Source organism: Colletotrichum destructivum, chromosome 1 (genome assembly GCF_034447905.1).
Source record: "Colletotrichum destructivum chromosome 1, complete sequence".
In the NCBI taxonomy this organism is placed as follows: Eukaryota; Fungi; Ascomycota; class Sordariomycetes; order Glomerellales; family Glomerellaceae; genus Colletotrichum; species Colletotrichum destructivum.
In genome coordinates this window covers 692,802-716,677 of record NC_085896.1, presented here as the reverse complement: position 1 = coordinate 716,677, position 23,876 = coordinate 692,802, and the positions used below count along the sequence as shown (strand labels likewise).

The window sequence follows — 23,876 nt, the reverse complement described above, 5'->3', positions numbered from 1 at the left end:
CCCGATGACTGTCAAGATCGGATGGCCCTGCAATCACAATCACATTTGTTGCATCTCCATATCCCAAGCCACGAGGCGTGATACATTATACAGCTAAAAAGCTGCAGCCCGCGGGCTCCAGTCACCAGAAGGAGCAAAGTTGTCACTGTGATCAAGGCGGCGTTAGCCTGTCGTGTACGCGCCCTTGGCCCTGGGAAGTCGGTAGCTTCAAAGGTCCGGCCCAAGACCCGTGTTCCTGGAGAGCCAATCAAGCACGCCTCACAGTCGCCGGAACGCTTCGTGCATGGAAAGCCAGGCCCTGATTCGCAGTGGTTGCAAGATGCAACAATAACGCATTGCCTTTAAGGGACCGCTGCGTCTTAGCCAGCCGGAAGGCACACGACGGGAAGAGGGGGGAGGATGATGTCGGCTGTCAGCGTCACTCCCTGGAGGGTCAGGGGATTGGTAAGGACTTGAACAGCCACCCCCTGTTCAGCCATTTCAAGAATTGCGATCTGATCCGCAGCTCCCTGACAGACTGCGACTTCCGTCTGCCCCACCACGGAAGAGTATGCCCAGGCCCTCTCTTACACACACCCGGAACCGACGTCGGGTTGGGAAATCCAGACAAACCAGGGGTTCGACTCCTGCAAGGCGAGGAGGCACAGAGGGCCCAAGGGGCTCCTAACATTCGATGTCAAGCACCTCCACAGCCTAGCATCTGGCGACGAGATGTGCAAAGTGGTCTGATTTCGAGAGAAAACACTTGATTCTGTTCCTCCATATAGACAAGTTAGTTTCCCTGCCTGGTTAAACACCTTGTCGAATGCCGAAAAGAAGGATCTGCGCGGCTGTTTACAGTGTGCTAAGAGCTTAAGACGACGGTCATGTCTGGAAAAGTCGACAGACGAGAGATGGTCCCTCTGGCGCCAAGCTGCGATGGACGCGATGGACAAGGCCAGCTCGCAGTCAGGAAGGCGTGTGGAAGTCGACCCGAGGACAGGAGACTCTCTTGCAAAAGAAGAGACAAGACACACCCCCCCTCCCCCCCCCCCTTTTTTTTTTCCATCCACCGCATCGCCCAAGCCACTTGTTCCAAGCTTCTCGCTCCAAGCACCCCCTTCGACGAGTGTCGAAAGGAACACCCCCTTGGTCCCCATCCCCTCTCCCCTTGCGACTCGCAACTGGACGAGCACACCGCAGCGCAGGCATCTTAAGCGTTTTCCCGATGACTGACAATCCAAGTTGCAATATCAATCACTGTTGAGCACCCTTGCATGATATACACCCAGTCTCGCGGCCCACAACCCGGCCAGTCAAGTTCCCCTTGGTCCCTCGCTGCAAGCATCGACTCGACTCTATTTTCTCTACCCTCCTTTCCGTAGGCGCTGGCTTTTCGTCCTCGATCCATTCATTCCCATTCTTTCCCTCAAGCCCAGCTGCAAGCCTGGTCATTTCATCACTTTTTCTTGTCCAGTTCACATCACACTTGCTGCCCGCGCCCGTTCCCGAGTTGGAAATTCACAGAGCGATAGAGTTGATGACCCCGAGCCTGTCTTTTTCTGATCCATAGTCGAACGACCGTCCGAGGTTTCGACTCCAATCAACGCACGATTTCAATCCGAGAAAAGAAGCTACGCCGAACGACGCAGAGTCGCGCAGTCTTGGTATCTGCTCATCTCTCACCATCACACATAGTCTTATTCTCTTTTGTCACAGGCGGACAGACAGTCACGGGCTCGGCTTCCTCGTCTCGGACCACTCGAATCAGGAAGACCCAGACGTGGATAATACAAGACGGCCTGGCTTCGGAATCCCCTTTTGGCGCGTTGTCCGACTTGGAGACTATACTTACATATTGCTACCGCCTGGTCCATCCTCCACCACCACCACCCACCTCGTTCTCCCCCACTGGACAAGACGCACCCAGAAAAGGACCGTCCCATCCTCCCCCGACAACTTAATCCCGTTTCTCGACGCACAACGCACACAAATCCGAAACACCGTCCTACTTTTGGCATCTACTTCTGCTGGACAGGAACGAAAGAGAAAGAAGGAAAAAGGCAACCTTAAAAGAGGAGTAATATCCTCTGACCGACTATCCTCCGGCTGGATCAACAACCCCTTCCTAGCTGAAGGCTTCTTCCCTCCCCGCCATCGCATCGGCTTTTTTTTTTTTTTTTTTTGAAGCTTTCGGCTACCGCCAGACGGGGTCAGGTATCGATCCCTGGTGTCTCCGTCACGCGCCAAGATCTCCAGCTTGTCGCTCAGGTCCGAAGTGCATCCATTTTGCAGGCTGTGGTTCATTAGAAGCGGGGGCAAGGACTCCAACCGTCATTTCAGTGGCGCCGAGCACCGCACGGCCGACAGACCGCCAGCCATCTCCCTAAATAAGCCCTGGGGGACCCTCCCTGGCCGCCCGGAGTACACTTTGTCGTTGCTGTTCTGGTCTGCATTGCTTTTGGCTTTCTTGCAGTCGCCGTCGTCGCAGTCCTCAGCGCACCGCAACGCACCGCACCGCACCACACCGCAGTTCCCCACGACTCTTCCTCTCCATCCCTCTCTCGCTCTCTCTTTCTCTCCCTCGGCTCCGACGAACCCAGCTGCCGCTCCTTCGATCGCAGCAGCGACCAGTCTGCTTGCGCAATTCCTTCACGAACCCGATTTTTTGGCCGTCTTTTATATCGATAAGTCTGATCTGGTGGCACGATGTCATTGAAGCAGGTACGTGCTTCGCCGAAGAGCGAGCTTAATCGTTCGACATCCGAAAAGCCTAGACGGGCGCCACTATCGACGACGCAATGTCACTAACATATCTTCGATACAGGAAATAGAAACGTGGGTGTCGGCTCTGGGCCGATACGACAACAACGAGTTCGATGAGGCCCTCAAAGACTTTGAAAGAATCTCTGACACATCGAAAATTCTCTTCAACATGGGTGTTATCCACGCCACGTTAGGAGAGCACGAGAAAGCTGTGCGTCACATTCCGCGCCATTCTTTCTGAGCCCCTTGCTGACTACGAACCAGGTTGAATGTTACCAACGAGCCATCAAGCTCGACCAGTACCTGGCTGTCGCCTACTTCCAGCAAGGCGTCTCAAATTTTCTGCTTGGCGACTTTGAAGAGGCGTTGGCTAACTTCAACGATACTCTCCTTTACTTACGAGGAAACACAATGATCGACTACGCTCAATTGGGGCTGCTCTTCAAGCTCTACTCGTGCGAAGTTCTTTTCAACAGAGGTCTCTGCTACATCTACCTGCAACAAAAGGATGCCGGCTTGCAGGATCTGTCGTACGCGGTCAAGGAGAAGGTGGTGGAAGACCACAACGTCATTGACGAGGCAATTCGGGAAGAAGCAGAGGTAAGAGTACCGCCTCCGCTTTGTGCGGCAAGTCTAACAAATGCACCCAGGGATACACCGTCTTCTCCATTCCCGTCGGCGTCGTTTACCGGCCGAATGAGGCAAAGGTTCGAAACCTCAAGACGAAAGACTATCTCGGAAAGGCCCGGCTGGTAGCCGCCTCCGATCGCGCGAATGCATTCACAGGCTTTGCCGGGTCCGAGATCAAGAATGTAGGCAGATCGGTTCCCATTTCTACCAGCTCTTTTGGGAATCAATTTGCTAATCAGATACTTCTTGGTCTACAGGCTGGCAAGAACGACGTCAAGGATGACAGGCCGGCTGACAACATCTCCTTCGCCGCCACCAACCTGGTCAAGCCTGGTCTGGCATCAAGAAGACAACAGTCCGAGCCGCCCAACGGCCGCGGTGTCTTCCCTCCGACACCTCCGCCTGACCAGCTGGAAGCTAACAACGGCGGCACCTTATCACGCGGGCAATCTGTTCGCAATGGGCCCAAGCCGATGCTTGCGAAGCTGAATATCGAAAACTCTAGACCCAACGAGCGATACCAGAAGACGAGCAGCCCGAACGATAGGAGAGGGCCGCCGCCCGTTATGAGGTCTGAGTCACGGTCTGCCACTCCCAGCAGAGGATACTCCAGGCGCGACCTTCAAATGCGTGGCCGCCCGGTTGATGAGGAGGCGGAAGATGCCTACCCCGATGAGCTGTACGACATGTACCAGGGTAGCAACGGCAACAGCACGAGAACCAGCCGACAAACCTCCCGCCGTGTGCCGCAACGGTACATGGACGAAGAGGACGACGGTTCCGACTACGGCTCCTTCGATGAGGGCGACTTCGAGATGGTCTCCAACAGACGCCCCGGCACAGGCTCTATATCTTCTCGTGGCGGTTCGAGGAGACCCGAAGTCCGCAAGATTCGCGTCAAGGTTCACGCCGAGGATGTTCGATACATCATGGTTGGCGCGGCAGTCGAGTTCCCCGACTTTGCCGACCGGATCCGCGAGAAATTCGGCCTTCGCCGGCGTTTCAAAATCAAGATCCGCGATGAAGACGTGCCGAATGGTGATATGATTACCATGGGCGACCAAGACGATCTGGACATGGCCATCATGAGCGTGAAGAGTCAAGCAAGAAAGGCAAGGCAGGACATCGGCAAGATGGAGGTAAGTCGCTACAACGTCCCATTGTCTCACATTAAGCATGCCTCTAACCTCCTTACAGATCTGGGTTCAAGAGATTATGTAGACGATTATACCCCCAACCAAGCCTTTGACGACGTAATGACCAACAACCTGCTCGCCCTGAGCTCTGCGACTTTCTCCTTCATCTAGTACACTTTTATTTTCGCCACTACTTGCTGCATTTTCAGGATATGGATTGGTTGTAGACAAGGGCGTACAAAACCGGGAAGCGGATTAAGGGAAAACAAGAGGAGGGATGGACAACAGCTCAAGAAAGAGAGAGCCAAGCAGAGCTGGCTCGATGGCACACATCCCACCCTCGACTGCCGCGAACGACCATGACCCATAGCGTTGCATTGTTTAGAATACGGGACACAAGATCGGAGGGGTGAATGGTTTTGGCGACTACGTTTACTGTATTCCCTTCCACTTTTACTATCAATCTCCCTCCTTGATCCGATATAATCTCTACCCATATCTGTCTTGCCTTTCTTTTGTTCCCAAATCTGTCATTCAGGAGCGCGTTCTTTGCGAAGCCCGAAACTACAGCCTTAATGTACCATTTCATCTAATATCGACCATTTCCCCTCCCGCGTGTATTCGTGTATGTATGGACGGACATGGAGCTTCTGCGAAGCCGTGGGAAACGACGCCTGGTAAAGGGCGGGGTTAATGAGCACTTTGGGAGTAATCCGTGGGCCGTGTGAGGTAGATGGATATCATGAGGCCAGATTGAAGCAAGGCTGGGAATCTTATCCGAACTGGGGGTTTTGTGTCCGTACTTGACTGTGACGCTGCTATGTCTGACCATGTGAAACTGCAATTTGTGACCCAGTGGTATATAGGTATGTGGGAGCATGGCATATTTGAATGAGCCCAGTGACGATTCGTGTTTCCTTCCCGTCGATAAGTATTATAAAGAAGAATTGATTCTTTTGACACGACAAGCCGTAATGCTGAGGAAGAGGACATCTCATATAGATTTCTTCAAGGCACATGTCCGGGGGAGGGGGTTGAAATCGAAGCTTATCATACACCATCATACATTGACTGTCTTACGACAAGTCACGCCAGAAACTGTCTACATGTCTCCCCAGGTGGCCCTCGTCTAAGCCACCGACCCCCTTCTCCTAGACAACAACCATGGCCTCGAGGCAGAAGAAACGCAACACACGTGCTGCACAAGCAACATCCTGCTGGCCGGTTCAAAGCTTACCTCCCTCTCACTGCTCGGCGCAGAGCTCGAACCTCGTCAGGGTCTCGGCACGCCCCAGCAGCGCGAGCTGCAGCTTGGCGGGCTTAGCGCCGCGGCTGTGGTCGCCAGTGAGCACGAGTCGCAGCAGGGCGTACGTCGCCTTGTTGATGGGCCTCACGGGCTTTTCCGGGTCGACGGAGGCGGCGTGGCGCGTGGAGAAGTCGTTGATGACGGACTGCAGCCGGTCCGCGTTCCAGTCGAGCTCGTGGATGTCGCGAAGAGAGGCGTGCAGGTCGGCGAGGAGGACCGGGGGCGGGGTCGTGGTATCCGGGAGGGACAGATTCTCGAGGGCGCGGACGTAGGCGTGCGCCGAGGGGCGGAGAAAGAAGGAGGGGTGCTCGTGGATGAGGTCCAGGGGATCGATGGGGGAGTCGGCAGCGAGGGTGCGGTAAATTTCGAGGAGGTGGGTGGCGGACGTGGAGAGGGACGACAGACGGGGTGTTAGGGAGGTGAAGTCGGCTATCGAGAAGAAATGCTTCTGGTTGGTCGGCGAGGTGAGGATCTCTGGTGTTGTGGCTGTGGATGGTTCGCTGGTGGGTTGGGTGTTTTCAGCAGAGGATCCGGTGGAAGATGAAGGGAGGAGGGATGCGATGTGAGCAAGGAGTTTCTCTGTCGGCGGAAGGAAGGCTTGCTTGAGGAGCTCCTCGTCGGGGTTCTCCTCGCGCAGGCGGTGGGTGAGGTGTTTGCGTTGGAAGACGGCCAGTTTGTCTGGGTTGGTCTTGATGTTGCCCTTTGTGAACCTGAGGGAGAACTGTTGCATGGTGTGAGCAGGACACTCATCACAGGAGGTCCCCATTCCCCAACCAAGAGGGAGGCCATGTCGATACATACCTTTTCGGCGAGCTCATTGATAGTGTAAAATACCTCGCCTCCCTTGGCGAGGTCCTTCTCGTTCATGCTCCAGCCTAGTAGCGCCAGCCAGTTGTTCAGCGCCGAGGGAAGAACCCCCTTGTCACGGTACGACGAGATGTCAATGTCGTGGTTGCGCTTGCTCAACTTCTCGCCGTTCTGGGCACAAAGGAGGCCGGCATGGGCGAAGGTCGGGGGTTCCCACTTGAAGGCGTCGTAGAGGGCAATGTGCTTGGGCGTCGAGATGAGCCATTCCTGGGCTTATGTGAGCTTACCTAGCGATGAATGGCAACGAAAAGCAGGACAGAGGTGAAGGAAGACGAACAGCACCGCGGATGACGTGGGTGATCTCCATGAGATGATCGTCAATCACGTTAGCGAAGTGGTAGGTCGGGTATCCATCACTCTTGACAAGGATGAAGTCATCCTCATCCTCATTCTTCTGGTAGTTGCCGTAGACCTGGTCGATAAAGGATGGGCGGCCTTCGCTCCGGAAGCGCACGACGTGTTTCTCGCCGTTGGCAGCGCGGCGTTCGGCCTGAGAGGGGGAGATACCACGACACGTCCCCGGGTAGTGTGCTGAGCCGCCGCCGTCGTCGAGGACCTGCTGCTTGTGGCGCTCGAGGTCGTGCGCTGTGCAGAAGCAGCGGTATGCCTTGCCATCATCCAGAAGCTGGGCGGTGTACTTTTTGTAGTAGTCCAGGCGTTTTGACTAAGGCGAGGTTTAGATGGGTGACCTGATGACAAAAAAGAGTGCGTAGGTTACCTGTTCGTAGGGTCCAAAGGCACCGCCTACGTCGGGGCCCTCGTCCCAGTTCAGCTCTGCCCATTTAAGGTCTGCGAGTAGACGCTCGACGGCATCATCAACGATACGAGTCTGATGGAGGATCTGTTAGTGTAGCATTCCCCACCCCCTAACGAGGCTCAACTTACGCGATCGGTGTCTTCAACCCGAATGATGAACTGCCCACCGGTAGCCCGTGCAATAAGCCAATTGAATAGCGCAGTCCTCAGAGACCCGAGATGGAGATATCCCGTCGGCGAGGGTGCGAAACGCGTTCTGGCTGGCTTGTCGGGCAGCTCACGTAGCCTCTTGTCGGCCAGCGGTGGCAGCTTCTTCCTCAGCGCCTGGAAGCCGCTCCTCACGGACGAATGCCATCTCGTTGAGCCCACGCCCCGGCACTGGTGGCACGCATTGAGCGACCTCTGAAAAAGGGACCTGCCCTGGGGTCTCAGGGCTAACGTTGACATTTTATGAACATTTAAAACAGCGTTGTGAGAGTGCCACCAGAGGCGCCGTTGACGTCGATGAATGAACTGATTTAGATATGAAATTTGTCTACGAGCTTCAGCCACGTGTGGCGCTGGTGGTATGCATCAAGCGAGGTACCGACTTAGACGGGCAGTACGCCGTCGAGAGCCTGCCTAGAAGACCGGCTCATCAACCCCGGAACCCCAATGTGTTGGGCATTTTCTTGGGCTTAGGCTTCGCGGGTGCGAGAACGGAGGTTTCTCAGGGGCTCGTTGACCAGAGGGCAGAGTTCTACATCCGGAGCTCGACGCCAGGAACAAAGTCAAGTTGTCCCACCAGAAATCTCGAACGGTTGTCAGGTTTCATGAACGAGTTCAGATGATATCGGTCGCATTTGAGCAGCAGCATGTCTAGGATTCTGTCGGAGCACCAAGTTCGGTATCAAAAACTACTCGGAGTTGTTTGAGCTCAGTCCTTTAGGGAACCTCGTTCTTGATAACCTCGGATCGTCAACTGGTTTTCTGCCTGTGAAAGTATGCAAAAAGCGGAATAACAAACAGGCGCATAACGCTTCATGGTCAGAGCACATGGTTGGTTGCCAATAAGGAGTGCTGACTCAACTCCAAAGAATACGGATGTGCCTTATACTTGCAGGTAGCAACAACAGCCAAAATGGTGGCTGGACACCGCCATGCTGATGAACACGGGCAGGCGGATGGGTTAGCACGCCAGATGATTGGGGCAGTAGCATTTGTACCTGAGGTCAGGCGCGCGCCCTGAGGAGGGGCCTGGCGGTCGTCCAGAACTCATATTCGTAATGACCGCACGCCCCGTAAGGCCCTGTATGTTATGTACCCCGCGGAACAAAGGCTACCGCGGCAGGTGCACCGTCCTGTACCCGTATCTGTCCCCGTACTACAGACAAAATATTTTCAGGTCTACTCCACATCCCACCATTTTCACATCTCCAAATCACGCCTTGAAGGTCGAATCTCGAGCAAATCTTTAGCCCGAGTACCCTTCGAAAAGCCTCAATCATGGACAGTGGTGGACCGAGTGCCGGTCCCGATATGTCGGGGGAGGAAGACATTGACCTCTACGGTAAGTCTCTGCTGATGGAGCCTGGGGGGTACTTTTTCGCTGTGGATCACATCTGACGCATTCTTTCCAGAGCTCCTTGGGATCGATAAGGATGCCTCGCAGGATCAGATCAAGAAGGCATACCGCAAGGTTTGTAACCCCCCCCCTTTAGGATCACGACAACAACAACAAAAACAACAACAATAGCGGTAGCGTCGCACGCAAAAATCAAACACCACCCACTGACTCGTCGCTCTTCGTATACAGGCTGCCCTTCTTCACCACCCCGACAAAGTTCCCGAGGACCGCAGAGAAGAATCGGAAGCCAAGTTCAAGGCCGTCAGCCAGGCCTATGAAATCCTCAAGGATGAGGACAAGCGCCACCTCTACGATACCCACGGCATGGCCGCCTTCGACCCTTCGCGGGGCGGCCCCGGCGGCCCCGGCGGCGTCGAGGTCGACCTGAACGACATCCTTTCACAAATGTTCGGAATGGGCATGGGCGGCCCCGGAGGTCCTGGTGGTGGTCCCAGAAGACCCCGTCGCGGCCCTGACGAGGACCAGCCTTACAAGGTCACGCTTGAGGAGTTGTACAAGGGCAAGACTGTCAAGTTCTCTGCGAACAAGCAGGTCGTCTGCGGCTCCTGCAAGGGATCCGGCGCCAAAGCGAACGTCAAGCCCCAGCCGTGCGAGAAGTGCAGAGGCGCCGGTATGGCAGAGGCCTTCCGCCAGGTTGGCCCGGGTATGGTGCGCAAGGAGACCGTCATTTGCGACCGCTGCGAGGGATCCGGCAACTTCTACAAGGAGAAGGACCGCTGCAAGAAGTGCAAGGGTAAGCGCACGACGTCCGAGACCAAGGTCCTCGAGATCTACATTCCCAGAGGCTCCCAGAACGGCGAGCGGATCGTGTTGGAGGGAGAGGCGGACCAGTTCCCTGACCAGACCCCCGGAGACATTGTTTTCCACCTGGCCGAGGAGCCCCACGACGATTTCACCCGCATCGGCAACGACTTGTCTGCTGAGTTGAATGTCACCCTGGCCGAGGCTCTTGGCGGCTTTTCTCGTACTGTCTTGACGCACCTCGACGGTCGCGGTATTCACATCGAAAGACTCCGCGGCCAGATCCTCCGCCCTGGCGACATCCTCAAGGTGCCTGGCGAGGGTATGCCTCACAAGCGTGGCGAGAGCAAGGGCGACTTGTACTTGATTGTCAACGTCGAGTTCCCTGAGGACGGTTGGTTGAAGGACGAAAAGGACTACGAGGTTTTGAACAAGCTTCTCCCTCCCCCTCCCCCGCCAATTGAGGCCGAGGAGGTTGACGACGTTGACTACGAAGAGGTTGACAGCCTGGACTCGGTAAGTCTATAGCATGTCTTTTATGAGGGTGGCGGGACCGGGGCTAACGAATGTCTACAGATGGGTGCCAACTCGAACGACCCGCGGTTCGGTGGCGAATGGGAGGACGAGGATGAAGATGACGGCCAACCTCAGTGCCAGCCTCAGTGAGAGGCGTCAAGATGGATAGAGATTTTTAGAAGGCAGAGTCTTGGGCCTAAAGCCCCGAACCTCACGACAGACATGACGACCCGGACGGTGTAGGGTGAGCATAGATAGGGATTGGAGGGGAGTTTTGCTTGTTTGGCTGGGCACCATCCCCCTCATGAATGAAAGGCTGCCCACATATTGGGTGCCATGCCACTTCTCAACTCTTGAGTTCACATGCGGTCAATCTTAACACCTATAGTGCTTCCAGACGATAGATAGCGGTATAGCAATTATCTGCCGGCACTTGCTTCCTTTGCTAAAACGAACGACAGCGACGCGATTAGGGAAAGACATGGAATGTGAAGAACAGAGTGATTCTGTCGTTTTTTTGGGGAATACTATATATAAGGTTGTAACTCAAGGATAAAACAACTACCACTCCCATATAGTATAGTGGTTAGTATACTCCGCTTTCATTCTTCCAACGAAATCCGGAGAGTCCCGAGTTCGAACCTCGGTGTGGGAACTTTCGCTTTTGCCAACCTCATAGAATATGATCTGTATCGTTTTGTTATGTGCTGAGGATTCGAGTCGACAGGATAATTATAGTAGTAGCTGCACCCTCTCATTTCAATTTTGTTTTTTGTTTTCTGTCATTCATATTTCCCCCCCGTGTCCAGCCTGATTGGACCGGATGAGGTGCAGAAGTGCAGCTTGGGCTGGCCCCACAAACAGAAAGCTCATGTGTGGTTATGTCTCGTGCGGAACAACTTCGGCGAAAACATACACACGCCCCTTCCTTGTAGGTCACCTGACCCAACCTCTCTCCCTCGCACCCACGCACCCACGCGCACACAAGATTTCCGAGAAAAAAAGAGAAAGAGACGAATTTTCTTCCGCCTTGGAAACCGCCCTCGACTTTTGACGAAATCACCCGCCCCGACTAACCAGTAGCCAGGAACAGCCGTCAAGGTGAGTTCAACTGCCGTTGCTCTCACAATCGACATATTGTCGATTTCCAATTGATCGCTAACATTCATCTCCTCTCAAGATGGTCGCCGCAAAGAAGCACGTTCCCATCGTGAAGAAGCGTATGTTTTCCTCCCAATGGCCCTCGCCACCCCTCTACGACCCCGCGCACCCGACAACAACGACGATGAAACGCATTACCGACGAGTGGAACTTCGAATAATGAGCGAGAGGATTGACGGGTGTTATTTTGAACAGGCACGAAGCTCTTCAACCGCCACCAGTCGGACCGCTTTATGCGCGTTGACCGATCATGGCGCAAACCCAAGGGTATTGACAACCGTGTCCGCCGTCGCTTCAGGGGCAACACTGCCATGCCCTCGGTACGTGGAATATCTACCCCTTGGATCTGGATCGTCGAGAGGAGGAACCTTCCGGATGGCAGACGACCATCATGGTGGGGTTAAAGAGCGACCGCTGACCTGGGTTTCTCGCACTACAGATTGGCTTCGGTTCCAACAAGAAGACCAAGTACATGATGCCCTCCGGCCACAAGGCCTTCCTTGTCAGCAACGTCAACGACGTCAACCTCCTGCTGATGCACAACCGCACCTACGCTGCCGAGTGCGTACCACCCCGGCCTGCCATACCCTACGCTCGCTCTACAATACGGAGCAACGGGAATGGAAGAATTCCCCCGAAAAAATTAGCTAACACCTTTATAGGATCGCCCACAACGTCTCGTCGAGAAAGCGTATCGACATCATCTCCCGCGCGAAGCAGCTTGGCGTCAAGGTCACGAACCCCAAGGCCAAGGTCACCACCGAGGTTTAAGCGAACAAAGCCAGGAATGGTGGCGTGGAATCAGCTATTCGGGGCGAAGGGGGTCATTGGTTTTCGCCGGTCACTTGCGTTGTGCTCTCTCATATCCGGGGAACGGGAATGCATCGGAATACGGTTTCTGCTGCGGCGATGATTCAGGGCTGCGGCCTGGCATGGCTCGTACCGTTGTGCTAGGAAATACAAAAACAAGAAACAACCGCAGCCGCAACCGCAACCTCAATTTTCAACGACTTGATGTTCTTTTCAGGGCGTGTTGTTCTCATTACTTACGTCTGATATTGACAAAGACAAAAAATGGCGTTGGATGGAGGCAGGGAAAAACAGAATCCTTCATATGCTCGGCAATTCGAGAATACCACCAACCCCTTTGGCCCCTATTAGTCGTCAATATCCCATGTGCAGGTGAAGATGCTATTTATCAGGAGGGCTCGCCCGCGGGGCGTCATCCGGGAAATGGATTAAATGAGGACCGTTGAGCACTATTGTATTCTGCCTATGACCCGACCTCAACTATGTCAATTGCGTGCGACATCTGAACCCGATGGTCGTTTGTAGCGAGAAATGAGACCTAGTCAAGGACCTGAAGGATGGCATTAGTGGCCGGATGCATGGTGACAGCAAGTGAGTGCATAGGTAGGTTGTAATCGAGACTTTTCAAGTTGTTCAGCCCATACTGTTAAATGTACTCTCAATATCACGCTCACGACCAATTATAGTACAACTTAATCTGCAAGCTATTTCCCTATACCAACCATCATACGATAGGATAATCACTTAGAGGCTCTTTGAGAGATTGGGCGTGTTAAACGTGTTTTTTTATCTAGGTGGGGGCTTCATCGCTCATTCCCTTCCTCCTAATCGCATCGGAACCGACTCTTCCGGTCGCAACGATGAGTGAACCCAATAAGGACAGAGAATACTGACAGGACAACGCTCGCTCTGCCATGCCCGAATCGTGAATCAAAACTCCTGGTATCCCATGATCTCGTTTGAAAAAAAATTGAGGTAGAAAAAAAAGGGTGGTGGGGTTTATCGTAAACAGTTTGTGTGTGTATGTGCGTGTGTGATTGTCGTCATCGTCGATGTCGTCGTCGTCATTGGTGAAAGAGGCCGCGGATGTGGAATTATGCCTCTCGTTATCGCAGCGACACCTTTACTCCGTGAGAACGGCATCGCGCCTATCTGAAGCAGTGGAAACGGCCGATGCGGAAGCGCCAGGGACCGCGGCGGACGCCATGGCGGTCGGCGTGGACGCTGGTGCCGAAGTTACGGCCGCCGATGGGCTTGGAGTAGAAGAAGGGCATGGTTGCGTTTGGTGTTTGTAGATAGATTCGTATGTGTGTTCGCTGGAGATAATTTCAGTTAGGGGTTCAGCCAAGTTGATGCATCCTATGTCCGAATGGTCGGACATAGAACGGGAACTGGGCGAAAGGCTTACTGTGAGTGATATGGTAGCGTAGGTCAAGAGAAAAGCTTGTTGTTGTGTAGTGGCTTGGAGTTGGAATTGAGAGACTGGGCGGACGGCCAAGAGATGGATGAGATACTGTAGGTTATATACGTCTTGGTGCAGCAGCGGTGACGAGGGGTCGACACGGAGAGTCCAACCGGGGTTCTGGTTGAACCAGGTAACAACGAACCAGCAAACGCCTCCTTGGCCTGTTTTCCCAACCTTTCTTGTATGCTCCAGTGGCACAGGGTCCTCGAACTTGGCTGGCTGGATCTCGCTTGCACGGTTGCACTTCAATAGTGGTGGTGGTGTTGTATGCCAAGAGCCAAGAGCCCGTTGAGAGGGGAGGTGACGTAGGCGTGGCTGAGCAGAGGGTGTGATGTGTGCATCTTGTGGCTGGGGGCAGTCCCTTCTGGCAGTGACATAAGGGCGTCAGAGGGCCCGCACCTCAAGCTTGTGAATGAGGAAGCAATGCTGATTGGTGGAAGGACCCTATTAAGATTTGGACCTTTGGCTCGCCCGTTCAGACGATTGATTGTGGCTATGGAGGGGGCCGGAGCGTTCTGGGCCTCGTTGACGGGCTGTGGCTACGGGAGGGTCCGCCGAAGCGTGTAACGTGAGGAGAGGGAGGCCTTGGTGAGGTAATGGGAGAGATAATGAGCGACAAGGGAGATGCGAGGGATCGGTCGATGCTGAGGCTAGTTGGACCTCCCCTCCATCATTGGTTGACGTTGTGTTCCACACCCGTTTCTCTCAGTTCCTCTTGTCCTTTTGCAGGTTTCCTTTTCAGAAGGATCGCTATCTGGTGCCATGTACCGCCATCAACATTTGCGGCTACCGGTTCGGACGACAGTTCTATAGCTGCTCTCCAAGCTGTAGGAATATCAGAGATGAACGAGCCGTGAGAGTCTAGCGGCGCCTGCAGCCTCTTTTTTTCGGCATACTGTCTTTCGCAATGAGCGGCCGCCGTTGTGGAACACGTTCGCGCCTGTATCAGGTCGGCCTGCTGGCCGTTGTCTCACTACTAGTGTGTTGAGACCACGCGATCCCTGACCAGTTGGTCGCCATGCGCAACTTGTTTTCTCTTGTCTTCTCATCATACCCTTTGAGGGTTGTGATCGCTTCATATGCAAACTAGTCAGTAGTCTTGCGTCAGCCCGTCCTACGTCATGATGCTCATCGGAGTTTATGGCATCGACCTTTGTCAGAGCTGACGGGTTCCCATGCCGAGCCTGTTCAAGACAGCTGGATCCAAAGCTGCCGGCTCGAACTGGACATTCAACATGGTAACAAGTAGGTAACCTCAAGAACGTTGAACAGACGTCCAAGCTGGCCGCAACAAGGAGCTCAACGACGACCTGGAAGACACTTCGCAGTCTCAACTGAAGTCATAACCAGGATCCACAAGCAGTTGACGCCCACCTTGCGCTGATAGTTTGATTACCGTAAGCACTGTCACAGGCAATCTCGTCGACGGGTATCGAGTGTCGACTTGCCAGGCCCGGGATATTACTGCGGTGATATCGTTCGTCGCTCGCGAGACCTTGCCATAGTTCGAAGACACAACGAGTTCCTGTTTGGCACAAGAAACACCGGCGAGCCCGTGGGAAACCTCTCCACATCTCGGTTACTGCATCTGGCCGCAGCCGATCTATCAGGGAAGATACTGGGTTAGGTTGGCTACATGTTCGCGTTCAAGGGCTCCTTTTCAATCCTGTTCTTTTTCAGGGTACATTTCACCATCTAACCTGCTCTATGCTGTGCGTCTTTCGCGTCCCTTCCCAGGCGGGCCGTCAATATGATGCACTGGAAGCCCCGCCGTTGCACTTCGCCGTGTTTACGACCATCAGGAAGTCATTTCGCACGAAAGCAGCTCTGAATACTGGTGCGGCACGTCATAGAGTTCGGAGGCTTGTTTGCGTTAAGCTTCAGATGAGGCTCAACTAACACCGACTTGGCCCTTAGCTGCAAGCGTTGCAGTCGTTAATTGCAATCGGCGTTCCACCAAGCACCCGACAGACTCAGATATAGCCGGTCCGATTTTCGTCCTTCTCGGACCGGGAAACGGGATTAGGTTGTCGTGGGCAAGTTATTCCTCGTTGGAAGCCCTAGGCCGAAAGCATTCGCCTTCGACTGTGAGACACGGATGGCCCTGACTGCCAACGCAGAACCGGATTCGGATGCGCTTGCGGGGCATGTTGATCTTGTTCCATATCCGTTTGAAGTCTTGTGAGACATTACTACTGTCCGATCAAGGGGATGTCTTCGTAGCTTGGGGCTTGGAATGTAAACAGCGAGCCTGGCGTTATTGCCAGGGTCTGTTGTTGAACTCCGCGACAGCGATCCAAACGGCAGACGTTACTTTGCTCTTGCGTCTATGCCACGGAACGTGGAACGTGGTTCTTCCAGCTCCGGTATCTTACAATGATACTACTGGTATTCCTGCGTAGTACTGGGGACTAGTTATTAACAGTCCATGGCCGTTTGAGACGACCGTGAGCAGCACGTCAGAGGATTATCAAAGCTTATTCAGCCCCCATTCACCACATAGACCTAGCAATGAGCTCCCAGTTGATTGATACTCTGTAGCACGCATAATATTACAATGCTGTACTCAAGATGCTCGGAAATTTTGCTTGTAGGACAACACTTGGACCCGAGGGACTGTCTCTAGATGAACTGAGGCCACATCAACGATGACATCAAGAAGACGGATGAACTCCCCGAACACAGCTCGCCCAGAATGGTCCTCTCCATTTCGTACCATAGCAGTCTTGCCAAGATGCCAAGACCTTGACGCTTCCAGCGACCTCTTAACATCTTGGCGGTGATACTGGCCCGGAAAAGTAACATGCTTGATAGAAACAGCTTTTCGGGTTGCAGATCATCACCCTCCAGGCTGGATCTGCCTCCAGTGTCGACCCCGGATCAGAGATCTCCAAGTGTAGTAGCATCGAGCACTTCGACAAGCTAGGTCACCCCTCGTTGCTCAAGAAATCTGGGCATCAGGATTTGCATGAATGCGGACATCACCAAGACCTTCAGTGAGGCAGATTTAGGCGACCTGCGGATAGTTGCTTAGAGCAAAGGAGCTTCGTGTCCGGATATGGCACCTCGATCACGACTTTGCGGAGGCACTTCCGGCAATCTTATTCATTGGTCAAGGCCAAGAAATGCAAGCACAGGTATCCGATATATCAAGTGTTCCGAGATTGGAAAGGAAGTTTTGAATACATATATAAGACTTCAACAGACTGGAACTTTCGTCCACGTCTCGTTCCTCATCAGCACCATCACAATAACACAACACTGAATTCCAGACCTCAAATTGGCTCTTCGAAATCCTGTGTCCTATACCTTTTTTTCCTTGGCAATCCAAAGATTTTGTAAAAGAACACCGCCAAAATGCAGACCAAAGTCCTTGCCGCCGTTCTTACTACACTCTCCTTCGTGGCCGAGGCTGCAATTCTCCCTAGGGCTACCATCACCCCCGGACAGATCGTCCTCCCCGAAGTCGTCTTCAACCCCTCTGACTTGAGCGACCCGGCCTACACAGCACTCAGCATCCTCCGTACTGATATCGAAAAGACGACCACCCTAATTGGAGATTTTACCAGAACCATTGGCACGACCATCAAAGATGTGAGAAGAATCCCACTTAGCATTTCGCCGGACATAGAGTATACTAAATGCTGGCCGACAGAGAACCGATCAGATGAACGCTGTCATCCGCCAAGTGACGAGCAACACAAACAGCATCCGCACGAGGGTCGGCACCATCGTCGGGGGTCTCCAGGGCGTGGTCCCTTCCGGAATTCCCGCGCCGACTGGCACATCGTCATCCACCGCTCAGCACGCCGTTCCCAGCGCCGAGGTTATTCAGATCGCCCAGGACGTACGTATAAACTTGAAGAGAACTCTACCAGAACGATTCAATGACATTCGGGGGGGCATTTAGATTGTCCGTCAAGCGCAGGCTCTGGCCAGAGCCGCCACTGCCCAGCTCCAGAATCTTCAAACCCAGACCAGCGCCGTGAACGACCTCGTCGGCAAAGCGGCCTTCAGCCTCGCATACACACAGGCAAGCCTTGCCTTCCAGGTTGCTCTGAGCACCGTCGCGGCTGCAGCCGGCGTAGCCATCGATGCTGTGGCCAACAGTGTTGACAATGTCGACGGCCTCGCTGATCGCATTCGCAATGTGAGGGCCAAGCTCAACCCTGTTCTCATAATTGGCGTCACCCCTGATGTCACTTTCTAAAATGAAATAAAAACAATGTCGAGACTCCAGATACGACCCCCATTCTGGGCTTGGGAACGACAAGCTAGGCAAGACCCAGCATGTTCAAGCTACAGCCGGGCGAACTAGTTCGCATGAGGATGTAACGTGGTGTATTGGGGTCTGCCACAAAACTGGAGGAGGAAAGCGCTCGTTGTAGTTAATTACGAGCGGTCTAATAACTGTTTGCCGAATATCTACAAATCGCCTCCCTAATCAATGCAGTCCCAAGTCTAGCTGAAATTTGACTTCAACTTTCAATCATCGACAGTCACAATAACATGACTCTCATTTTCGGCTTATGAAAATAATATTCAATGTCTTATACAGGTCCCTGACTCCACCAGGTACTCAATGATGATGAGGATCACGTATCTGGAGGACAGCTCAACCCCGTGAGTAGAAGTATTTACCACACTAAAGGGACTATATCACAGGACAAGAGGACAGGTCCAGCATTCTACTCCACCATTCTATACCTTTACGAGAAGGGCCATATACGAATGCTCAACTCAAGCTTGTTGGCTATTTGTGTCCGGGTCAACCTTTTTATGGTCCAACGTGCGGAAATAAAACCAGAATGGAAATGCTGCCACGACTGTCAGCCCGGCAATCACAGAATACAGAATGACCAGTGTCGGGTCTTTGGTGATGGGTGACAAGGCGATACCCAAGACCGCAGCCAAGCCTGCAGTCAACTGCGTCACGGCCTGCACCACGCTCTTCATGCCCTTCGGCGCCTGCTCGTAGGCGATTTCGGAGATCGTTGCGAAGCCTAAGATCTCCGCCACCGCTAGGATGAACCAGACTGGCATCTGCACCCAGACGCTGATGTCGTTCCCCAAGGTTCCTTGCGACGACGCGCCTTCGCGGACCGCCGCTTCAGGGCACTGCAGCGGACGAGAATAGCACGGGCCGCGCGAGTAGATCATGTGCTGAACACCGGCGGCGTAGGCCATGGCTGCACCCATGATGAAGCAGGCGGCCGAGATCCGGACGATTGGGCCGAACGGGACTCCGGATCTACGGAGGAGGGGGAAAAGACCACGCTGGATGACGGGCCCGAGCACGATGCAGGCAACGGGGTTCCAGACTTGCATAGTGTCGTTTGGGATGCCTCCGAGTCTCATTTGACCGGCTTGAGAGATGAGGTTGTTCATGATTTGAATGTATGCCAGGTAGAACGGCGCCGAGAATAACCTGATCGCGTATAAGCCTGCCAGTTTGGCAAGTTCCACTGTCGAGTTGGGTAACGTCGAGATCATCGAACTAGTGCGACCTGAGCATGCAATGACCAACTTACAACACTCTGCAAACTGTCAATGTTTGTCTTAGATCATCTATGATTCTGAAGTCCCATGGCACAGATCTACCGTGCCTATCTCTCTGTGAATCTGGAGAGGCGGCTTCCAGACTGAAGCGATGTCTCGCAGCGCACCATAAAGCTCGGAGAGACAGTGGCAGTACACTTCCTTGAGTATCCATGCTGACTGATTAGACAGTTAGTGAACACGTAATTCACGTCGAATCGTTCGTCAATTGTAACAAGGGGAAGCTTACCAAGCTTCCGCTTCCAGAAGTATATGAGGACCACCGTCACGAAGAGAGAGATGAAGCCCATCAAGTACGAGGCCCAGAAGTCAACCTCTTTTTCAATCCACGTGGATGCGAGGGAAGACAACGCGGCGAGGTTAGTAAGCCTTGATGGATGGTAAGAGAACTTGTCAGAAGTGGCGAGCAGGGGGTTGCTGACCAAAAGAACATGTTCGTAATGAACTGAATCGTTAACGCGCGATCCGCAACATGAGTCTTACTCCCTTTGACTTTGATGACGGCTTCCCTTGGCCGATTGTATTGGTCCACTTACGCAGGGTTAGTGGTGAGATCTAAAAGTTCCAAATACCAGGCAGTACACGGTTGTTTCTGATCATACCTAGGAAAGGGGGTAGCGTCGCCTTCACTCCTGCTACGCCAATTGCAATCAAGACCATGGCCGTAATGAGACCCGGAAGTCCCGCGCCCCTATCCAACGCGATTGGCAAGGACGTCAGGAGCAGTATGAGACTTCCGCACTGATAAATGCTGGCCCGGAGCCGTCAGCATCAAGGACATTTGGCTGAGCAGGGGCTGCAATGAGTCGCAACTACCCAAGGCTGAACATGAGCGTTTTCTGTCGCCCATATCGCATGTCCGAAACAATGGCGAAGGGTATGGGGGCAACAAATTGTAAAAGAAGGAACATGTTGCTCAGATTTGTTGCGGTCTGCTGGCCAAGCCCCAGGGCCCCTGGGGCGGCGGAACCCCCTCTCTCATTCTGAATGTAGTTTTCTGCAAAGATGTAATCAGTCAAGCGACACCAAGATCTTGCGTCTTTTAGTATTTTTGTGAGAATCCAGAGAGTGAAATGGAGGCTCTGTCTGTCTCTGCTGATGTTGTTTACTTACGCAAAGGGGCCGACAAGCTGTAATAGGCAAATCGCTCTGCGGCGCCAGCAATTGCAACGATCCACACTGACGCTGGCAACTTGTCCACGGATGGCTTTCTTTCCAAGACTTCTGGCAGGCACTCAGCGACGAGGCTCTGTGTCTGGGAATCTGGTTGATTGCCCTCCAGGTTTGATGCTTCAGTGACCTCGAGACCACCCTTCGTATCGACTTGCCTGTGAGGGTCACATAAACCCGCGTCAGTGGCAGGGGAAAAGACCAGCAGGCAGGTATGTACGAACTCTACTGCACTTTCGGTTTCAACGTTGGCGCCCATCTTGGCAACAGTCAAGATGTCTGTCTACAAGGTGAGGCGGTGATATGCCATGAGCAATCGCGAAGCACAGCAAGAAGAGGGATGGCCTGGTTCGGGGTCGAGTATCGTGATGAGAAGTTCTTTTTACACTCGATCCCACAGAACTGTGTAAGCTAATTCGTTCCGAACAAAGTGGAAATCGGGGTTGGCACAAGTCACGCAACGACAAACATCCAGTCAACTGCACACCGCTGGGGCACCGTCACGTATCCCACATGTAAATCCAAACAATGCGTAGATAGTTAGTCAACATTACGACTTACTATATCGGTGACCCGTTGCGCCATGCCGATGTGGAGTTGTTTCTTTAGGACCCCCAAAAAACTGACACCATTCACACTTAATGCGCACGTTTGAGCAGGTTTGCTGGAGAGGCCTGGAATTGCCAAGACCAACCCTTGCTTACGTCCCAGTACAACGTCAGTACAATTGCTGGCGGAAGGGACCGTACCGTGTGCTCGGATCTTAAAATCATTGGCCGCGGCCCGTATGTTGTCTCTAGCCAAGAGACCTCTACTGCCGGTACATGAGAGGGTAAGAGCTTGTTTTGCAGATGTCGTAACGGGCATGGTCTCGGGGACCTTCCTAATACGTTGACGAGCTGTGAAGGAAGTAATCCATGTAGAAACATAGCTGAAATAGTGTGACGCCGTGTGCAGCCGCCTTCGTAAAGTGATCCTAGGTGATTTGTGGGTGACTAGGACATCGGAAGCAAAAGACGACAGGTCACCTGTGTCTTCACAGCATGGCAAGGCATTCACTACCGATCAAGCATACACATAACTAGCTTTAAGTTTGGATTTAGAAGGTAAGCGTGCCAAAGCTCTTGTCCTTTCACTCTCCAATCAGCTTATACGAAAAGTGATCCTGGACGAACTGAACCTTCTCCAGACAGTCTTTCCGTCCCACCCTCGAAGCTACCGTGACATAAGCCACCCACCAAAGCTCCGCCGACTCGGGCCCCTGGACGACATCGCCGCGTTTCTTGCAGGTCTTGTAGTCTACAATGCAGTCCCGCAGCCACGGGTGGCGATCCATCAGCTCCTCGACCGCATCCTCGGTGTCCATGACCCCCGAGCGTCTGGCGGGAAGGATGGTGACGCCGAGGGTGTACTGGGGTCCGTCGCCCCTGAACGGGTGTGAGAGCGCCCTGACGCGCTCTTCGCCCGCCGAGCCAAGGCTGAAGAGAAGTCTTATTGCGTAGTAGTCGACTCCGTAGGCGAGCAGTACACCAACGGTGTTAAGGTATCCTGGAGGTCGTGCATTCACCTCGTGAAGGTAGCAAGATGGCTCAGCGGTGGCGTTATTCGTTTCGCCGGTGATTGAAGAGACCTGAAGGTCCAGCAGTCCATTGTCATCCCGGGGTGCGTAGCGTGCCATAGAGTGCCTGACCCTGGCTTCGCAATGAAAAACGCCAGATTCAAAACCCTGGCGGAGGATACTCTGTCTCAGGCACTCTCTCATCATTGCCTTCTCATTCAACGGGAGCCCGGAGGGTACAACCATCAAAGTCTCCATGAAGTTGGCATCATTCTTTGTTTCGCTGCTGCTGGACAGATCCGCCGTGCTTGGAAAGTCGTCTGTGATATCGAAGAAGAGGATCTCGCCGTTCAGTATGACGAAGTTTGCGTCAACCTCTGGACCGTCGATGTAGGGCTCAACGACGACGCCAGTGCTCCGGTTGGGAGAATTAGCATGCCGAGCTGAGGCGCGAGCGACAGCCGCGCAGAGAGAGGCCTCGTCGTGGACCTTGGACACGCAGTCCGAGTTCCAGCCGGTGCAGGGTTTGACGATGAGGGGGTACACGAGCTTGCCTCTCCTGTGCGCCAGAGCGGCGTCCAAATCAGTAGAGCTGCTGACCGCGAAAGAATCATCTGAGCCCTTGGCTTCAAGATTTCTGGTGGCGGCTTTGTCTCCTGCAATACTGTATGCTGCAGACGGTGACGTTGGAAGGCCGAGTATTTCACAAGCTTGGGCTACTCCAGCCAGTCGTACGTCGCTGATGGTAGTGATACCATCAACGGGGTGCGGGTAATTCTGCACGGCGTTGACAATACGCTGGGCGAAGCCGTCATCGATATCGATATTGGTAGGGACGAAGGCCTCCCGAAGATGGGCGTGAGGACCTCGATCATCTTCAAGCCAGTGACCCGGATGATCAAGAACTACGAGAGTGATGCCAAGCGCCCAAGCAGCTTCATAGGCGCGGCGACTCGATTCAAAGTCCTCGCGTCCCTGAACCCAGAACACTCGGCGTCGCTTGACCTGCTGCTGCAGAATCCATGGAAAGGACAGCCGATTTTCCATCTCGCGATCCAATTCTTGAAGAATTGAGCCCAGCTCGTGAGACGCGGTGGTTTTGAGAAGGACGCCGCCGATCGCTTGAGAGACGATGCCGACGGAGCTTGGCTTCAGCGAGCTCATGGACGGTAGGATTTGCGGGACCGCAAGAATGGACGAAAGAGGCGGCAAGAAAGACTTTGCTGCCTCGACGGCTTCGCAGCCTTCGAAACGGCGCTCAAGAAAGTCGCATCTTGCAACGTAGCCGCCCTCCGCGGGGAAGAAGAACCGGATGACAGTCGCCGTGTCTTTGGCAACTGACCGGTGGGCAGCCTTGAGACCGTCTCTAAGCAGCTCGAATTTCACGCTGCCAAAACTCTCTTCAGAGAGATCGGTTACGCTGAGTGGCTTCTTCAGCAGGGACTCTTCGGGGATCGGCGTCAGGATGAGATCCAATGCCCACAGTTGCGGTGGTGACCGATGATCCCTGGGCGATTTAATGCCATCCCGAATCTCAAGCAGAGCTACAATAAATCAAAGAGTCAGAATACCGAGGACAAAGTGTGAGAGCTGCATGCAGATCGTACCCAAGCCTCCCTGGAAGGATAGCGGTAGTTGGTCTCCAAGAGTGGTTTCGAGGTGGTTCGGATGCCCCATGGCGCAGGTTCTTCGACGCAGCGTTAGCTTGCAGAGGAGTGAGAGGACCAGCGGAAGCCAGTTGGTAGTTACTTCACATCAAGACTGCTTGCTCGATTGGGTGTTTCAAATGCAAAGACACAGGTCGGGATAACAGCCAAGTCTTTAGATGC

At 53.7% G+C, this 23,876-nt stretch overlaps 8 protein-coding genes across 8 annotated transcripts; 4 read left to right on the top strand and 4 right to left on the bottom strand.

Moving 5' to 3' along the window:
- Positions 1-1,395: 1,395 nt before the first annotated feature.
- On the top strand, positions 1,396-5,434 carry CDEST_00208 (Putative PB1 domain, tetratricopeptide-like helical domain superfamily). Its single transcript, XM_062916367.1, has 6 exons — positions 1,396-2,703; positions 2,807-2,956; positions 3,010-3,345; positions 3,396-3,557; positions 3,633-4,514; positions 4,573-5,434. Exons 1-6 carry the CDS (start codon positions 2,689-2,691, stop codon positions 4,594-4,596), a joined length of 1,569 nt encoding a protein of 522 aa, XP_062772418.1. The 5' UTR covers positions 1,396-2,688; the 3' UTR covers positions 4,597-5,434.
- Positions 5,435-5,507: 73 nt separating this feature from the next.
- Positions 5,508-7,923, bottom strand: CDEST_00207 (Putative glutamyl/glutaminyl-tRNA synthetase, rossmann-like alpha/beta/alpha sandwich). Its single transcript, XM_062916366.1, has 5 exons — positions 7,570-7,923; positions 7,403-7,513; positions 6,962-7,348; positions 6,619-6,891; positions 5,508-6,538 (listed from the first exon to the last, which is right to left on the bottom strand). Exons 1-5 carry the CDS (start codon positions 7,885-7,887, stop codon positions 5,756-5,758), a joined length of 1,872 nt encoding a protein of 623 aa, XP_062772417.1. The 5' UTR covers positions 7,888-7,923; the 3' UTR covers positions 5,508-5,755.
- Positions 7,924-8,848: 925 nt separating this feature from the next.
- On the top strand, positions 8,849-10,653 carry CDEST_00206 (Putative Heat shock protein DnaJ, cysteine-rich). Its single transcript, XM_062916365.1, has 4 exons — positions 8,849-8,989; positions 9,060-9,118; positions 9,236-10,324; positions 10,385-10,653. Exons 1-4 carry the CDS (start codon positions 8,926-8,928, stop codon positions 10,472-10,474), a joined length of 1,302 nt encoding a protein of 433 aa, XP_062772416.1. The 5' UTR covers positions 8,849-8,925; the 3' UTR covers positions 10,475-10,653.
- Positions 10,654-11,260: 607 nt separating this feature from the next.
- Positions 11,261-12,741, top strand: CDEST_00205 (Putative large ribosomal subunit protein eL32; the record flags this gene model as incomplete). The annotated part of the gene is made up of 5 exons (XM_062916364.1): positions 11,261-11,425; positions 11,505-11,544; positions 11,681-11,805; positions 11,925-12,050; positions 12,148-12,741. The coding sequence occupies exons 3-5, from the start codon at positions 11,719-11,721 to the stop codon at positions 12,739-12,741; spliced, it is 807 nt and encodes a 268-aa protein (XP_062772415.1). The 5' UTR covers positions 11,261-11,425; positions 11,505-11,544; positions 11,681-11,718.
- A 273-nt stretch (positions 12,742-13,014) lies between these two features.
- Positions 13,015-14,434, bottom strand: CDEST_00204 (uncharacterized protein; the record flags this gene model as incomplete). Its single annotated transcript, XM_062916363.1, has 3 exons — positions 13,015-13,611; positions 13,704-14,121; positions 14,421-14,434. 3 exons carry the CDS (start codon positions 14,432-14,434, stop codon positions 13,444-13,446), a joined length of 600 nt encoding a protein of 199 aa, XP_062772414.1. The 3' UTR covers positions 13,015-13,443.
- A 2,683-nt stretch (positions 14,435-17,117) lies between these two features.
- CDEST_00203 (uncharacterized protein) lies at positions 17,118-17,970 on the top strand (the record flags this gene model as incomplete). Its single annotated transcript, XM_062916362.1, has 3 exons — positions 17,118-17,354; positions 17,416-17,607; positions 17,671-17,970. The coding sequence occupies 3 exons, from the start codon at positions 17,118-17,120 to the stop codon at positions 17,968-17,970; spliced, it is 729 nt and encodes a 242-aa protein (XP_062772413.1).
- Positions 17,971-18,455: 485 nt separating this feature from the next.
- CDEST_00202 (Putative proton-dependent oligopeptide transporter family, MFS transporter superfamily) lies at positions 18,456-20,820 on the bottom strand. The gene is made up of 8 exons (XM_062916361.1): positions 20,714-20,820; positions 20,433-20,647; positions 20,136-20,316; positions 19,922-20,070; positions 19,742-19,850; positions 19,549-19,688; positions 19,292-19,478; positions 18,456-19,188 (listed from the first exon to the last, which is right to left on the bottom strand). The coding sequence occupies exons 1-8, from the start codon at positions 20,746-20,748 to the stop codon at positions 18,501-18,503; spliced, it is 1,704 nt and encodes a 567-aa protein (XP_062772412.1). The 5' UTR covers positions 20,749-20,820; the 3' UTR covers positions 18,456-18,500.
- Positions 20,821-21,563: 743 nt separating this feature from the next.
- Positions 21,564-23,811, bottom strand: CDEST_00201 (Putative ATP-grasp, subdomain 1 protein). Its single transcript, XM_062916360.1, has 2 exons — positions 23,655-23,811; positions 21,564-23,591 (listed from the first exon to the last, which is right to left on the bottom strand). The coding sequence occupies exons 1-2, from the start codon at positions 23,722-23,724 to the stop codon at positions 21,622-21,624; spliced, it is 2,040 nt and encodes a 679-aa protein (XP_062772411.1). The 5' UTR covers positions 23,725-23,811; the 3' UTR covers positions 21,564-21,621.
- Positions 23,812-23,876: the final 65 nt, after the last annotated feature.

Excerpts from the sequence above, each read along its gene's own strand:
- CDEST_00201 (XM_062916360.1), bottom strand. The coding sequence starts at position 23,724 with ATGGGGCATCCGAACCACCTCGAAACCACTCTTGGAGACCAACTACCG. Across the intron at positions 23,592-23,654 it reads ATCCTTCCAGGGAGGCTTGG|CTCTGCTTGAGATTCGGGAT; the intron begins GTACGATCTGCA and ends GATTTATTGTAG.
- CDEST_00206 (XM_062916365.1), top strand. The coding sequence starts at position 8,926 with ATGGACAGTGGTGGACCGAGTGCCGGTCCCGATATGTCGGGGGAGGAA. Across the intron at positions 8,990-9,059 it reads GGAAGACATTGACCTCTACG|AGCTCCTTGGGATCGATAAG; the intron begins GTAAGTCTCTGC and ends CATTCTTTCCAG. Across the intron at positions 9,119-9,235 it reads TCAAGAAGGCATACCGCAAG|GCTGCCCTTCTTCACCACCC; the intron begins GTTTGTAACCCC and ends CTTCGTATACAG.
- CDEST_00207 (XM_062916366.1), bottom strand. The coding sequence starts at position 7,887 with ATGTCAACGTTAGCCCTGAGACCCCAGGGCAGGTCCCTTTTTCAGAGG. Across the intron at positions 7,514-7,569 it reads GGGTTGAAGACACCGATCGC|ACTCGTATCGTTGATGATGC; the intron begins GTAAGTTGAGCC and ends ATCCTCCATCAG. Across the intron at positions 7,349-7,402 it reads CCTTTGGACCCTACGAACAG|TCAAAACGCCTGGACTACTA; the intron begins GTAACCTACGCA and ends ACCTCGCCTTAG.
- CDEST_00208 (XM_062916367.1), top strand. Across the intron at positions 3,346-3,395 it reads CAATTCGGGAAGAAGCAGAG|GGATACACCGTCTTCTCCAT; the intron begins GTAAGAGTACCG and ends AAATGCACCCAG. Across the intron at positions 4,515-4,572 it reads AGGACATCGGCAAGATGGAG|ATCTGGGTTCAAGAGATTAT; the intron begins GTAAGTCGCTAC and ends ACCTCCTTACAG.
- CDEST_00202 (XM_062916361.1), bottom strand. The coding sequence starts at position 20,748 with ATGGGCGCCAACGTTGAAACCGAAAGTGCAGTAGA. Across the intron at positions 19,851-19,921 it reads GACGCTACCCCCTTTCCTAG|TGGACCAATACAATCGGCCA; the intron begins GTATGATCAGAA and ends ACCCTGCGTAAG. Across the intron at positions 19,479-19,548 it reads CTTCTGGAAGCGGAAGCTTG|TCAGCATGGATACTCAAGGA; the intron begins GTAAGCTTCCCC and ends CTGTCTAATCAG.